We start from the raw sequence: 16,783 nt of genomic DNA on the forward strand, positions 1-16,783 counted from the left end.
GTACTTGTTTTGTCCTGTGACAAAAACATGACGGCCATTCTTTTATCAGGGTAAACATCCATAGAAGCCTTTGTTCCCTTTGGGAATATATGAAGTCTATTGTGTTCATCCTCACGTCTCCACGAGTCTCACACACTGACACATGTGAGTTTATTGTACAGTGGCCTGCATTGTTGCAAAGTGGGAGTGGGATATAAAGTATAGCTCAGCAGAAAAACAAACACTCCTGTGAGTCTAATGGGACATATGGAAAGAGCCACTTTCTGCTGAGAATAAGCTGAGCATAGTTGAACAAAGATAGATGCCTCTATCTTTGCATGCATCTATCTTTTTGTGTCTACATGTAGACACAAAAGAGGATGTCTCATGGAACAATCACTGTCATTTCCCTGTTTGTGTGAATGGGGATAACCTGAGAGGGTAGCAAACTGCCAGAGATTTCATAATAGCAGGGAAATGCCCTATTACTGAAGGTTTCAAACGCTTCATTAAAGGGCTCATTTATATTGTGATTATTTTATATTGTGTGCCAAACCTCGAGTTTAAGTTGAGTCCCAAGTCATCAATGTACGAATTCGAGTTCAAGTCGAGTCCTCAGTACTTGAGTCCTGAGTAACCACTTTGAGTTCAAGAAACCTATGCTAGAACAGTCTTTTCCTTGATTGTACTTTTACATTTGGCACTACTTTTCAAGCCATTTAATGGCTCGAAAAGGCATATTAATCTATGTAATAAGCAAAGCTCACAATACAATGGTATCACTTTTCACTGTTACTGTTTTCACTCCCAGCCACCGCACGCTCACGCTTACATCATCCTGTCAGTGGTTGTGTTGTAAGGTAAATTTTCATAGCCTATGTCTACATGTAGGGCTATATTGTTAACCAACCAGATTTTCAGGTACAATTTTACACTAACAAACACTGAAAATATGTGTAGCCTAAGGTGATTGAAGTTCAAGTTTCCCAAGTTCAAGTCCTCAGTGCGCAAGTCCACATCCAAGTCTGAGTCATCAACATTCAAGTCCGAGTCGAGTCACAAGTCATCAAAATTAGGACTTGAGTACTACAACACCAGCGTGTACTGTATGTTTTCTAAGACTAAAATGTGCAGTGAACACTTACTGGCTCTTTTCATACTGCGCATCTGTTTCTAAAGATGTGCCCTGACCTAAATGTGCCACAGGCCTGTACCTGACACGGAGACTACTAGTATTTTTCCCAAGGTGTAACCAAATTTACGCAGTTTGGGTCCAAGTGCTGGCAAAATTTGCCCCTGGTAAGTTATTGAGTGTCCAGGTAACACCAATGGCATGCCTTGCAGACAAATAGTTGTTTAGACAACAAAGGGCAGATTAAAACTGGCATTTGTCATTGGATATGTCTAAAGTAATCTAACATGCACCTTTTTTAGGCTGAACCCACAAGGTGTATTGTAGTGCTGTCCTTGGGGACATAGGAAAGTTAGAAGTCCCTTTCATGTTGTGATGCCGCACAAAAGACCCAGGATTTCTCTCAGATAGGTGTGTCTTTTATTCACTGACTGTAAGAGAACTGCAGAGAAATTTTGTATATTCAATTTAAAGCCTGAGGCCATAACAAAAACTGATCCATTACAATACTTGCAATCCAAAGAACAATAATGAGACTTTTATCACCTCAGAAAATCTCCAAAGAGAATAGGTGTTATCAGATCGTTGATGCTGGTCCTTGAAATGTAAACTGAAAACACAGTTTGTGTATAGTACATTATGGTTTTCGATGATACTCTCCCTGCCCATACCCAAGACAGTGATCAGTAGTCATTTCCATTACCTAACATAATTCCCAGCCATTAATAATTAGCATTACCCTCCTGAGAAAGATATATGTTGTTCCAAACTAACCTCTAAGATGATGTCTAACGCATTAGTGGAAATTTAGAGCTGACTGGATTAAACAACATTGGAACAATTTCAACCAGATAATCAGATGACCCTTTTTTTTTTCTGTAGGGAGCCAAAATCAAGTTCATTCCCACGCTCCACTAGTAAATTTTTGCCTATTCCAGTACAATACACATTCCTTGGTATGAGCAAACTATGGATTATGTGGTTTTGTTTTTGAAATATGTCACAGCATGAATCAACATGTATCCATTTGCTTGTTGCTTTGCTTTGTTCCACTGAAATTAAATCCATAGAATTTAAGATGAAATGTCTTAACAACCCGGAAGATACCATACTACACTATCCACAGTATCCAGCAGCTCTTCAGTACAGCCAAGGTACAAATTGCTAGTTTTGAATGTTACAGCTTTAGCGCAGGGAACTTTTCCATCTCTCAATGCAGAAATGTCATCTTGAACACCTTTTTCAATGATATAGCCCAAATTGCACTACCCGTGGAGACAAATCACTGTTATTGGGGCAGCAGGGTGGTTTAGCAAGACACTGACTGCCTACCAGCTCTCTATCTGACCCTGCGCTCTGTCCTGCCTGTGGTGGGGGGGCAACCTAGAAGACAACTTCTCTACTTGGATCAATAAAATATCACATTATTAATGCGACAATACTGCAGACATATAGCATGACAATTAATAGTACCACCACCAAGGTCAAAAAAGCACACAAAATTGAGTTCATTCCTCACAAGACAAGAGGACATCAATTTGGGAAGTGTTGTAGAATTCTATAAGAATTCTATAGTTGCCTTGTAAAGATGGGTTCATGATTGCCTGTATGGTTGTAAAACGTGCTCTTTAATATCTATGCATCACAGACAACCAGCTATCCACCAGTCAGTCAGTGGGTGAGCTTGGATACACTTGATCTTGTAGCCCCAATCCAGCATTTTCTTAAAAACATCAAATCTACACTCCTTATACAGCCAAATGTTTGTTGGGTAAGACTGGGTAATTATCTTAACTTGCGGATTACAGGTCCATTTTGCTCCAGTGTTTAGAAACAATACAAACGTGAACAAACCATTTATAACTTAAAAACATGTTTAAAACTCATGTGTAGCTGTCAGTCCTTGTATCTAAAGCTTAGTCAATACATTTCAGGATGAAAAGATGTCGTCAGTAAACAGCAATGTAGAGGGGTGACAGTGGCTTAGTAGAAGGCACTAAACTCCAGTTATGGGGTGTGCCTTTAAACATTACAGGGGCTCAATAACCAGTGGAAGGTGAATTGAGGTCAATTGGCATGTTGAGCTGTGTAAACAATGATTTTAGTTTTTATGTGATATAATTATTCAAAAAACGAATGTAGAAATTCAAAAAAATGACGATATTACATCCTTAGCTCATGTTACTCTATTGTCTGAGAAGTTCCCTCTCACGCCCCTTTGTTCCTCTGAGGATAGTATAAATGGAGAGATCTGGTAACAGAAAGCAAGACAGAAAATGAAGACTTACAGGTGAGTCCACAGAATTACTCTAGCATCCTTTTTTCCATGCAATCTTAATAAAGATGTTTGAGTTTATATTTATTGATAATATTTTTTCAGCTTCTATTTCTATGATATAGAACATACTCACTTGAATGGAAATATTTCAATTAGCAGAAGTATTTTTAGTGTCTGTCTTCTATCTCCACAATGGAGGAAAAATGCTGATAAAACAAAATAATTCGTTTGATTCTGGATTCATTAATAGCCAAGGTCAGCTGTAGCAGTTTGTCCTAACTCAGATTTGAATTGGGGGACCTCATCTGATCATTAGTGCCAATATAACTAACTAACCAATATAACTGCATAACTAATTTGGTGGATTTGCAAAATGTAGGATGTGTTGAAAATAGGAGTTTAGAAGTGCAACTAAGTCAGTTTGCCATCAATTATGTCTTTGAGGATTTTTCAAAAATACAACTGAATTCAATGATGTCAGTAATTTCTAAGGGTTTTAGCAAAGGTACAGATTTGTCTGATTAAAATGATGTATAATATTTCATAGATCATGATAATACCGAGGTAGAAGCGTTTCTTTCTTTCTTTTGCCATGGTAGAGCCAAAAATGACTGCTTATGTTGCATAATGGGCCTGAGAGACTCTACTGTTGCAATTATCTTTGTGGGCTTTGTCCCCATGTAGGTCGATCAGTGAATTGCAAAGTCAAATATGTGGCCAAAGTTTTCTTTGAGATTACCTCCTCATGAAAGAAGTGAATGCCTTGGTTCCCATTGTTTTGTTTCTTCTTGATTGTCCAGAACAATGAGGCTGGCCATCCTTGTGTGCCAGCTTGGCCTAATTCTGAGGAGTGAGGCACAGGCTCCACTTGCTTGCATCACAAGCGATACCAATAGAGCTCCAGGTTGGTAGCATTTTCTGAGACCACACATTTACACAACTACAGTTGAAGACTGTCTTTCATTTCTGTGTGTATTTCTTATTATTGTTATTTTCCACTTTATACTTCCACTATGGCTGTATTTATTTATTTTTTTACACTTCCATTGTGGCTGTATTTATTTTTTTTTTTTTACACTTCCACTGTGGCTGTATTTATAATCTACCTTTTCATCTCACCCAGAAAACACTGACATATCTGTGGACTGTGGCACTGAGTATATGCAGATGAGCATCTATATTTGCCCAGTTTACAATGCTCTTTACAATGAATCCCTGATGGCCCTGAACGGACAGTTCAACAAGGCAGAGTGCTTTGGGACTCCTGACTTTACCGTTAACCCACCTGTCTTAAAATTCAAATTCTCTATAAATGTAAACGCTCTGGATGTCTGCGGTAACAGACTTGAGGTATTCTTCAACATTTATTACATTTCATATTAATCTCAAACTGTTTTTATTTTTATTTCTCAAATTGATTGGCAGGAACTTTACAGTTTCCAAGAATCGAAGCATAGAATCGAATCGAATCGAATCAAATCAAATCAAATCAAATCAAATCAAATCAAATCAAATCAAATCAAATCAAATCATATAAAACCAAATAAAACCAAATCAAATCGAATCTTTAGTGCCACCAGGGCCAGTGGAAATTGCTTTTGGTACAGCATTAAAGAATGTAATAGCATATAGTAAGTATATAGTATATAAAAATCAAATATTGGGACTTTAACTGTCATAAATCTGAATTCAGTTTAGCTATTATATTCTTTTTAACAGATAACCAACGACGTTGGGACTGGGATCTTTTCTGACTTCTCAAATGTCCAATCTGTTAACATCTCTGGAGTCATCAGCTCCTTAGACCCCAGCGCGGGTACAATCACCTATCGCCAGCAGATCCTGTACATGTTCTCCTGCCGCTACCCAATGCAATATCTGGTGAACAACACTGAACTGGGCGTGTGAGTATGCCACCTGCCTCACAGAACACAAAGTAATTAGCACCAACCCATTCAGTCGTGATTCATCCAAGCGGATTGAGTGGAAAAAATACATAAATGCATAATATGAACTCCTTTTCATTCAATACAGATCGGGTGTGAGTCTCGCCGTAAGAGACAATAATGGTACTTTCATCAGTACACTGAGTATGCACCTCTACGAGGTAAGACCTGCTCTAGCTTTTGGATTCATCATGTTGCACACAGAGTATTACAAGGCAAAATTGTTTCATGTTGACTTGATGGTGTTCTTACTTTTCTGTGGGACAGGATAGAGACTACGTTGACCCACTAATAGTGCCACCAACAGGACTCAACCTGAAGACCAGGATTTATGTGGCAGTTAAAGCTACCAATCTAACAGACAGGTACTGAAGAAGCTGACAGCACTACACTTCATATCATCAGTGAATATATCTGAAAAGAAATATCCAGTAAGACATTGTTAAAATCCACCTGTCTCTCCTCAAAGGTTCAATGTGCTGCTTGACAGATGCTATGCATCAACACACCCTATTCCCTCAAACAGCACCTTCTACGACCTTTTTGTCGGGTGAGCCACTGTCAGCTATGCAACATGTTTTAACATATAGCCATAATAACTTGTACAATGAAACTTACTTCCAAGCCAAATCTGTATACTTGTGGCCACTCCCAACTTGCAATCCCATAACTGGTTTTTCATCCCAAGGTGTACACGTGATGGACAGACTCTGATGGAGCTAAATGGGGACGCTCAGAACGCACACTTCTCCTTTGAGGCCTTCAGATTTGTTGAACACAAAAATCAGACAATTTCCACTTTCTACCTGCACTGTGTCACCAGACTCTGCCAGGTTGCCCAATGTGAAGATTTAAAGCCTGTGAGTCACGAATATCACTTCACACTCCCTAAGCTACTCTGTGTCCCAAAAAACTGAGAATGTGTCACGCTTTATCCACAAAACTGTACAGTATTTCATGGTTTAGATGACTTCACCATGTGTACTACGTGCTTTTCTGATCTGCTTGTTTTTGCTCAATGTTGTGTATATTTCATGTTTGAAAAATGTTTGAGCCGGTCTTCCCAAAACTTTTTTTTTTTTTTCCCCAGAGATCAAAGTTTGGCTATGAGTGTTCTCCCCATTCTCTCCCATAATAGAGCAGTTTCACAGGTCTGTTAGAGCAGTGATAAACAATAACTCTATAATGAGCAGATCATTAAAGTGTCTAAGCCAAATGGTAAAGGCATGTAAATCGTGAAATACACACACTTTATTTTTGATAAAGCGTGACATATTCACCGTTTTCCCTGAGATGCACCATTTAGATTTAGATAGATAGGTAGATAGATAGATAGTTAGATAGATAGATAGATAGATAGATAGATAGATAGATAGATAGATAGATAGATTTTTCTCTAATGTCTTTTTTTCTTTTTGAACAGGATTGTTCATCCAGGAGGAAGAGAGCTGTCCCGACAAGCCAGGAGGAGGATAACAACAGTGTGGCTACAGTCTCCTCTCCCGCCATCTCAGTGTCCAGTCAGACCAATGGTACGTCTTTAATCAAGCCCTCTGTTCAGTTTTATCCACAACAACAACAACAACAAAACAAATCATACTCCATTAATTTTGACCTGTTTAACTTTACAGCAGGACGTCCAATTGCGGCATCTTCTTACGGTAGGAATTTGCTGATTTTTTTTTTGGGGGGGGGGGGGCAAAATATAATTTGCAGCGGTTACAACACAGTGGGATGAGTAGTTTTACACCTTTGTCTCTGATGGGCTACTTGATTAGTGACCAAAATCCTTTGATATTGGCTACTGAAGAATTTCTTAATTTAAAATATGCAATATGTAATAAAGTACCACAATATTCTCCAATGTCTTAATGTTCTTATATAAACTCAAATCTCTTAATCTCTTCCTCTCTGCCCATCCAGCCACAGAATCCGAGAAAAGGTACAACAGGACTCTGAAGGGTGTAATTGGTAGCCTTGGCTTCCTGACTGCTCTCTTTGTCTTCATTGCTGTCTGCCTTGCGCTGTACATCAGAAAGAGAAAGATCATGCAATAACTACAAACATCCTCTGACTGAGAGTGGAGTCCATTCATCTCTCTCTCTCCAAATCCCAGTGTGATACTGTATCATCTAAACGTATGCGCACAATGGTATAAAGATAGGAATACAAGTCATGAGAAACAATGGTCAAGACCACAATACTGTAGAAAACAACATATTTAGCTGAACATCACACTTTTCCATTTCACAAACATAGCATGGCAAAAAGACGGTAGGCAGTTATCTGGGCTTGCAGCTGAATAATCATTATCGACACAATGCATAGATAATTAATGTGGAGTTGAAGGTACAGAATCTGTGCAATAATCTTGTATTATAATTAAATGATACAAACATGTTTTAATCACCCTGTCAGAATCATAAAGTATTTAATGAATGATTGTATCTTTTGTAATCAGCTAAGAATGTATACTTCTAAGATGTATCCAATGAAAATTCTAAAAAAAAAAAAAAAGAAGTGACTGAAGAATTTCCTGTGTGCAACATGTACTGTATATAGAAATGCTATTGTAGTGGTGTTTTGTCAATGGTTATCCTTTTTAAAGAAAGATTTTTTGAACTCACAAGTCTAACAGTTCTACTGTCTCTCATACCTGAACATACTATCTCAGAAGAAGTGTAAAAACCATGAATGATTGGCTGAGAAAAGTACAGTTGGATGGTTATGTAGATTATACAGATGTGAACAACATGATTTGAACATGTTACAACATACAAACAGCTCTGGTTATCAATTTGATTATTTTTCAGGAATTCAGATGAACTATATTGAGTAATTACTTTAGGTGGGTAATTCTCAACTTAAATATATGCAGAAAACTGTGTTTGACTGACAGAGTTTGTCCTGGTGACTCTACTACCTATGACTACTTCCTATGATCAGTGCAGAATTGGTGAATGAGGAGATGACTGATCATTCAAATACAGAAAAAAAAAGCGCTGGTGGACTATTTAGGCAATAAGAAGAGGAAAGGACGTGAGGGCATCTCCAAAATGCTTCTGCATTTGTTGCTGATATAACAGTGATGGAAATGTGTGGACCTTAGGCAGCCAGTATGTGGGTATTGTGAGTAAACAGCAGTAATCATACAGCAGTAATCATGAATCATGAAGGAGAAATGGTAGCATGATGGGATGCTGACATCGTTCTTTATGGAAGAGTAGTGTCACAAAAAAGCACTGTCACACTAGCAGCCTTATATACTAACTAAACAAAAAAACACTACCATTAGGAAATAATCTAATGTCAATATACTGTAAATGGCTCTGGTGGTGCAGACTGCTCAGTCACTGTGTGTCACTGTCAGGATAGCAGCTATATAATGTGCCAAGACAAAAATCCTTCCTCTAAAATAATGCCCGACTTATTGGAAGATCACATAAGAATCCCACCACTTCATGGAAGTCACAACCTCTTGCAAAATACAGTCTACTATATGTGTATCTCTCCACCAGATGGAGACAGTAAACAGGAGCAAAAAGTGCTTCCTTCCTACAAAACTGGCACACAGCGAACAGTCACCTGTGATGAGGGGCAGCTGTGTTGGTGCAGCTGCATGGTGATAAGCCTGTAACATACACACACTACAGGCAGCATGCACCCTCAGAGGTACCACAAATTAACCTTCTATCTAAATCTCAGTTTTATATAAAGCTTTATTTATCCAGGGACTGAGCACCCATCTTTTTCAGCAACACCCTGCTTCACATTCATACAGGAAAGGGAGAGCATTACTCATTCACTTCCCCCACACGCATTTTCCCAGCTGGGCTGGGGATTTGAAGCGGCAACTTTCCAGTCAAAAGTCAGCCTATTAACCTAATTCTAATTCTCCAAGAGGACAAAAAAGTAGAGTTGTGAAAGTTGTTCAGCATTTCACTTCTTTAATTCCAGTTAATATAATATGTATATGGGATGCAATTGGAAATTATGTCATATGTCAAATATGCCGTGAAATGCTCATTCCATATCAATACTGTCAAAATAATAAGAGTGATCATGTTAATCAGAGAAGCAAAGTTTTCAGAACATACAGAGATACAGTAAATACAAGGCTGTAATGACAGTTTGAAGTGACATAATATTTGCTATAGGCCTGTGGTGCGGGTCAGTAATTAAAGATATTTTTACAACTGTTTCTTAAAGGTCCAGTGCAATGACAACCACTTTTCCCGTCATGGTACATCATGATATTGTTTAGCAAAGGGCAAGTTAATGCAAAGTCACCCAAAACATTTTAACTGTGCGTGTGAATCTGAGTAACGCCCTGTGAGAAACAATCCCTGTGGTTACAGATGCAAAGCATTTTAGACATCCAATCTACTTCCAGTGTAAATTATATCAAATACACCCATGTTTTCATTAATTTTCTGACTGCTCAACAGTATACTGTGTGCCCCATGGTCTGCCAGACAGTAGCCAGTTGGCTACTTGCTAAACTAGCCAAAATCACAATGCCTGGATTATGTATTAGTGATGGGCACCAAAGTTACAGCACCAGATTGTTCCATCAAGATAAAAAAAAATATTCATGCAGTGGATGGCACATTTAGAGGGAAGGATTAGGCTCTCACTTAGTTCTACAAGCTTTGCCTGCGTATTTCTGGAGGGAGGACTTCGACAACTAGCCTTAAAAAACACCTGGATTTACTAGTAATTCTATGTTGAATAACCAAACAAACTCAGAGTGACACTAACGCTAGGTATCTTGAAGCTAACTTGTGTAGTTAGACAAATGAGCATGTTTGAGAAGCTAGACATCCTCCACTCAGCCTGATCTCCTGACATTTCATGAAATGAGCATGATGTCTTAAAGTGCAAATATGTGCTCTGTGCACGAAAAGTGACAGAAATATGTTTTCCCACCTCAGAAGAATTACATGAAGGAGGCACAAGTAGAAACAGGTATAGTGTGAATAGGTGTAAACATTTACCTTTAACTCCGGTTCAATTCCCAACTCATACCAAGATTTCTACTGTGAGTCAAGTTTTCATTTTTAGCTGAAGTTTTGCTTATTTAACCGTGACCAAAGCCTTTTCCTTAACCATAACCAAATTGTTTTAGTTTCCTAAACCTAACTTAGCCCAAACCTTAAATAAAGTTGTTTTAATTGTCTAACCTTAACCCTATAGCCTAACCTTAATCAAAGTTGTTCTACTTGCCTGAACATAACCGTTAACTAACCTTTTCACTTGACAAACAGGTGAAAATGGCATGTCCAATTCATGCCACTATCCAATTTGTGTTGTAGGAATGTAATCTTCCTATAATTCATGTCCACAACATCTGCATTTGAGACTTCGTGCTCATTTCACACAATTTTATGAGACCAGGTTGCTCCACTGAACTTTTATGGCATGGCCTGGCTAACAGCTAACAGCCAGCTAATTAGCTAGGCAGCACACAAGCTGCAAGTGTGAGCATGGCAGCATTGCCTGCCTTGTAAGAAAAATCCTTTACACACCTATTCTTGCCAATGGGAGACAATGAGGTCAAAGCTTTGCACAAAATTTTAAATGAACCCCCGCACTGTGCTCTTGCATTGCTATATTTGATGTTTCAATGTTAAATGGTGGGTTCTAATGAGATTTTAACACCACAACGTCAATACATTTTGTGTACGGGAGTTTATTTGAAATTTTTAGCACTTCTTTCCTTCACAGTTACATTAATCTTGGTTAACAGCCTCATAAAACGCGATCTGAGATGTGCTGTTTGATCATTTGCTTTATTTGATATTCAGGGATTAAAGCAGTGTGTTTGCACAACGGGGACCATGGAAAAGAGAGGGGAAAGGCAACTGAGAAACTGCCTTGGTGGCTGGCACCTTAGGCTGGTGTAAAATGACAATAACACGGTTAGTTGCAATATTTCACTATACAATACTTATCTTATTTTTCATCTGATTGGTAAAATCCTTTTCCTGACTGAATTGAAACCATTGCACTGGATCTTTAATATAAAATACTTTTTTTATCTCTTAAAAATATATCTTTGAAATGTGGCAGGTGTTCTACTTTTAGTTATTTCAATGCAGCTTTGGCAGAGGTTAGCATTCTTAAGGGAAGCACCTCCTCCACCCATTCATTCGGGGCAGCCATCATCCGCTCCCACAGCGCCACCTCATATGGAGTTGAATCCATCCAATCCACCACTGCTCCATAACTTCTGCCTATAGAGGGAGATAGAGCAAAATACAAGCATTGCAAACATTGATACTCTGAATAATATTATGTCCAAACATTGATAATCTGTGTATAAAATGATGTGCTACTCCAGCTGATGAGCATTACAGTGATATATGAGCCAGATTCTTTGACCCAGGTTTGAACATGTATACTGCTAGTCAAAGGTTTGGACACACACATTTTTCTTTATTTTTACTATTTTTCACATTGTAAAACTTTGAAATAACACAAATGGAATTATGCAGTGACCAAAAAAGTGTTAAACAAATCAAAACTACCCTATATTTTAGATTCTTTAAAGTAGCCACCCTTTGCCAAAGGCTTTGGAAAGAAATTCATACATAGGCATCAACTTCACTATTTATATTTGTCTAAACAAAACTAATTTCAAGCATTTAAGCATAAGCCTTCAGATCAAACTGGCTTTAAGATAATGAAAGACATAGTACAATCAATCAGGTGTGTCCAAACTTTTGACTGGTAGTGTAGATATGAGCTGAATCTGTGCCACCAGTACCTGTGCCTGGTCCCAGTCTCAGGCCCCCCAGCAGGTTGCTGGCCAGCCTGTCTCTGTCCCAGACAGTGAGCTCCACGCAGGCTTCAGTCAGATCCTCCTCTCTAATGCCATCGTACACCATTGTGTGGTTAAATACTGGATCCACTGTCCTCCGCAGTATACGTGTCTTCTGGCGACTCTTCCTGCTCGTGTCTGGCAGCACAAAGCTTAAGAAAGGGGGAAAAAAGCAACACGTTAATTGATATGCCGGAAAACTCTGAATGTTAATCTCATTTGTGGAGGGTATTTTGTGCATACCACTTCACATATGGGTAAATGGCGGCTCGGATCAGAGGCAGGTTCTTGCATTCTTTCACCCAAATGTGAACCTCTCCAGTGCTGGGTCCCTCCTTAGCCATGCCTACACAGCAGCAATGACATGGGAAACTTTAACTTGAACCGGGTCTATTGTCTCTTGATTGTAGATAAATAACATGTTTGAAACACATTACATCAAACAGCAAGGCCCTTGTGAGTAGAGTGGAGTGAGTGAGAGTGTACAGACCTTCACTGTGGGCGATCTGGGGCACGAAACGTATGGCTAGTCTCATCTCTCCTCTGTCATTTGAGGGTGCTACAGTGGCTGTTGTCTGAAGAGGTTGACAGAGTATATATTACATATACAGCACATCCCAAATCCATCATAACACTCTAAAATTGCTTTGCGCAGAGGTTACAATAACCATGTGTGATATAATCTGCTCAAATAGACTAAGGTTCTATTGAGAAAAGAGAAGAGATTGATCACATTCCGAGATAAGCGGTTGTTATTTGATAAGAAAATAGCTACTGCAGATAAAGCAGCCTGTGTGTTTGTGTGTGTGTGTGTTGTTTTCTTACCCTGGCTTTCAGGGCTAAGTAGTTCATCTGGGTGTGGTCAAAGTCCCACTTGGAGAGGTCCACTTCTACCTCGCCCAGGAAACTGTTCCTGCCAAAGGTGTCGTTATGCCAAACGGAGAGAATGAGTGTCTGGGTTCGGAGATACTCCATGCGAACCCGATACTGGAGGGACAGGGAAGAGCGAGTTTCTTTTGTTTGAGGATTGTTAGTCAAACTGTGTATTAAGCATTACAATGTGGGAAAATGTCTGTGTATGTTCACTTCTACTGGCGTCATTTTTTGTGGATTCTTACTCGGAGGATCTCGTTGAAAGTTGGATTTTGGGTTTTCTTTTTCACAGATGTTTTCCTCTTTCCTAGATTAGCTTTGTCAGGAACAAGGTAACTTTTGACATACCTTCAAAGGGCCGAAAAGAAACAAAAAAGTAAGATCTGTTAAGCTACACCAGCAGTATATTACAGCATCCATAGTCATAGCCCAGTGTTTGAAACTAACTTTTTGGATCACCTGCCAAGGACTGATAAATAAATAAATAAATAAATAAATAAATAACCTGCCAAGAATGTCTTTCTAATATCTTTCTAATATCTATCTAATCTTTACCATGATAACTAACATACTGTACATTTTTCATAAAAATGCCATCCTACCTGTTTTCAGCTATTTTGTGCATAAAAACAGGCAGTGTGTGTTCATTTCAAACTCACTTGATCCACTTATGCAGTGGATCAAGTTTTTAATTCATCATGAAGTGCATTAAAACTCAATATAGCCTAACTGAGGCATTCAAATGTTATTACTTCTAAAAGTTACTGGCCAGTGTGGCGGGTGACTGTTACTGATTTATCCCCCAAAAGACACATTTTTACTGGCATTTGGTGTTAATTTCAGACCCTGGTCTTAGTCATTCCTTAGCAATGAATGGCCAGTAAATATGAAACATTCCCCAGAGAATCCCTTGCTTGGAAATGGTCCGATTTGTTCTCTGTGGCTTTCAACTACAGTACTCACGGATCGGAGCGGCCCCTCTTTGGGTCGACTGCAGCCAGGTCTCGGCACTCAGCCACAAAGATATGGAACTCTCTGAGCTTCTGAATATAGTTAATGGAGAACTGGATGTTCCCCTGAACCTCCACATTCCCAAAATCCCCACTGTACATGGTCATCACACTCCCACTCAGCTAGGAACACACACACAAACACACACACAGAAGTAGGCACACATTTTTGTCTCGTATCAATCACAACCATAATAATTAACATATACTGTATCATTAGAATCATTAATATACACGATTTGTGGTTTAGTGTGCTTTCTGAACTTCTGTATGGTTATTACTTTGTATATATCAGATATGTCCATAACTATAATACAAGAGCAAGGGAATCTAACCTGTTTAGGTACAAGAGTAATTCTGGTAAAAATACATTTTTATATACAGGTGCTTTGAAGTGGAACAAAGTGCCTCAACAAATTAAAGCAGTTCAGTCTTATCATACCTGGATGATGAGCATCTCTTCCAATTAAAAGCTTTGGCTGGACATTAGAACAGCTAGTCAGGGAAGAGTGAACTCTTATTGTTTTATTAATACTTTTTTATTATTGTTTGTTTCTTTGTTAGCCTGTTCTGCATTGCATATCTGCTCAATGTTTCTATGTTTGTTTAATATAGTATTGTGTGCTGGCCATGCTGCTTCCTGCCTTCTAATTTCTTGTGTGTTTTTTAATGTACTGTATAGTTAGTCTGCTATGTGATTACTATTTTTTTTTTTTTTACCCATAATAAATTCAGTCAATCAAAGTGTTTGTTTACAATATCGGAAACAGCAGCATACAGGCTGCCCTTAGTGAAGGTGGCCCTTTCTGTGTTTTATTCATTCATCTCCCAGAGTTCAAGGTAAAGGTCGATGCTAATTGATGGTGGTATAATGATTTTGGGGCCCAGTCTTAATTTTTATGATGGTGGCGGAAAACTATTTTTGAATCTCCCATAAATTGAAGAGGACATAACATCAGGCCAACATCACTGTCATCATTTTTCAAACCACCAGTTGTGCCATGTTGATGGAGGGATGAATCATGGGCTGATGCCGATCATTAGTTAGTGATTCGACTTTGCATAGACCTCCTTCAAATTATTAGAGTGATTTAATGCCAGTAAATACCCCCCCCTCCCCTCTCCCACTGGTACAGCACCAACAGAAACCTTCACTGGTGCAAGACTTTGACGTGGCGTTTCGCTGTTTTACCAAAAACTGCATTTTATAGTGTCACTGTAGCTGTGGAAAGTGTCAGTTAAGCTTGGCTGAGCATAAAAAGCCACAGAGTGATGCTGTTTGAGTGAGCAGTGTGCTTATGCGTAAGCGATGCATGCTGTCGTGTGTGAACATACAGAGGACACAGATGCCATGCCAGAGGAGTTGGTGAGGTTAGTCATAGATCTGCCCGTCTTTAGTCTGCCTCGATGGTAACTGTCCTCGGAGGTGGAGTCAGTGTCTCTGCCGTCACCCTGGAACACAGACAGCAGCCACAGAAAGCCCCGTGCACAGGGATGCAGAGCAGCCTTTGACCTAGTGGATTAAAGGATGCGGGGGCGGCTTTACCTCCTTCTGCAGGAACGAAGGAACCGATTTGCTCATCTTCTTCAGGTGTTCCGGATCAGAAAACGAGGACGAGGAGGGCGAGGGGATGGACGGAACTGAGGAGCGAAAACAGGAATGAGAGGGCCACCCTTTCATGAAAATACACATCTTGACAAATTTGCCAATATGTTTGCCAAATGAAATAAAGCACAAGGCAAATTTTAACCATCACTAATGCGTCTCAGATCAGCACTGGAGTCTTGTCTTCTTTCTTGTCCTGTGGGAAATTATTAGTTTTTATGGGAACCGTAATAAGATTCACTCAAAACGACCGCTGTGATCTTTACATATTGGGAAAATATGACTTGGAAGTTGAAGATATTCTCACGTGGTGTTAAGGATACCGTGATGTCCTCCATACTTTTAGCCAGATTTTTAGGCCGTGCTTCAGCTCGCCTCAAGGCTTTCCTTACAGGGTTTTGGTCCACATCATCATTTTCACCTAAAGTATTGGAAAAAAAGCCCTGATGAATCATTAGCACATGACTACTGGGCTTGTTTGTTTGTTGGCTTCAGGACTGTTTTCACTCTCAAACTGGCTTAACTTTTGACACAAGGATTGACAGTATGTGAAAGTTAAGCACAGATCTAAAGTTTGAATTGCTGGTAAACGCTGGTGCAATGGGTTGGCATTTTGATCTGAAAGTTGCAAAGAGATTACAACAGCAAGCGGAAATCCAAATGTTTGCAGCAAGATGTGAAAAAGAAGCTAAACAATAAATGTAGAAAGTGTGTTTAGTAAAAAAAATGTCAAGGTATTCCTTTAGCATAGACAATTAAAAGAGCATGCTGAATATAAATGGCATTCAAGTCTGTTTAAACAAAAATCCACCCTAAAATGAAAGGCGTTTCATTAAGTCTTTATATTATTCCTATTATCTTGGATAATTACGTTAAGATTTGTGTACATGAACAAGAGAGACAAGTCTGTAATTTGTCAGTCAAATTCTGGAGCTTCTACATTGACAAAGAATGAGCTTGACTTGAGCATCATAGTCTAAATTTGTTATTTACAAAATAGGATGATTTCGATTGGTATTTCACTGCCCTGTCCACATGTTCTTACATAAAATATGTAATAAACAACCCACAGTGAATTAAATGTAATCCAGTGAATAGAGGGAAATTTCATGTACTTTGTGAAAGTCCCCAGGGTG

At 39.0% G+C, this 16,783-nt stretch overlaps 2 protein-coding genes across 3 annotated transcripts; one reads left to right on the forward strand and one right to left on the reverse strand.

Annotated features, from left to right (window-relative positions):
- Positions 1 to 3,375: 3,375 nt before the first annotated feature.
- Positions 3,376 to 7,392, forward strand: LOC139658260 (zona pellucida-like domain-containing protein 1). The gene is made up of 10 exons (XM_071536345.1): positions 3,376 to 3,401; positions 4,190 to 4,293; positions 4,513 to 4,739; positions 5,109 to 5,293; positions 5,424 to 5,496; positions 5,603 to 5,700; positions 5,805 to 5,885; positions 6,024 to 6,195; positions 6,759 to 6,867; positions 7,259 to 7,392. The coding sequence occupies exons 1-10, from the start codon at positions 3,388 to 3,390 to the stop codon at positions 7,390 to 7,392; spliced, it is 1,197 nt and encodes a 398-aa protein (XP_071392446.1). The 5' UTR covers positions 3,376 to 3,387.
- Positions 7,393 to 9,361: 1,969 nt separating this feature from the next.
- On the reverse strand, positions 9,362 to 15,970 carry LOC139658261 (synaptotagmin-like protein 2). Of its 2 annotated transcripts, XM_071536347.1 has the most exons (11): positions 15,955 to 15,970; positions 15,793 to 15,843; positions 15,588 to 15,682; positions 15,377 to 15,493; positions 13,995 to 14,164; positions 13,277 to 13,379; positions 12,984 to 13,145; positions 12,655 to 12,733; positions 12,402 to 12,504; positions 12,105 to 12,310; positions 9,362 to 11,571 (listed from the first exon to the last, which is right to left on the reverse strand). In XM_071536347.1, exons 3-11 carry the CDS (start codon positions 15,621 to 15,623, stop codon positions 11,423 to 11,425), a joined length of 1,125 nt encoding a protein of 374 aa, XP_071392448.1. In that variant the 5' UTR covers positions 15,624 to 15,682; positions 15,793 to 15,843; positions 15,955 to 15,970; the 3' UTR covers positions 9,362 to 11,422. The 2 variants fall into 2 exon arrangements, with proteins under 2 accessions (XP_071392448.1, XP_071392447.1); XM_071536346.1 differs by lacking the exons at positions 12,984 to 13,145; positions 15,588 to 15,682; positions 15,793 to 15,843; positions 15,955 to 15,970 and having other exon boundaries at positions 15,377 to 15,550.
- Positions 15,971 to 16,783: the final 813 nt, after the last annotated feature.

This window comes from Centroberyx affinis, unplaced genomic scaffold (genome assembly GCF_046629955.1).
Source record: "Centroberyx affinis isolate AG114_WGS23_722 - 3 ecotype Tasmania unplaced genomic scaffold, CSIRO-AGI_Caff_v1 ptg002859l_1, whole genome shotgun sequence".
Taxonomy (NCBI): domain Eukaryota; kingdom Metazoa; phylum Chordata; class Actinopteri; order Beryciformes; family Berycidae; genus Centroberyx; species Centroberyx affinis.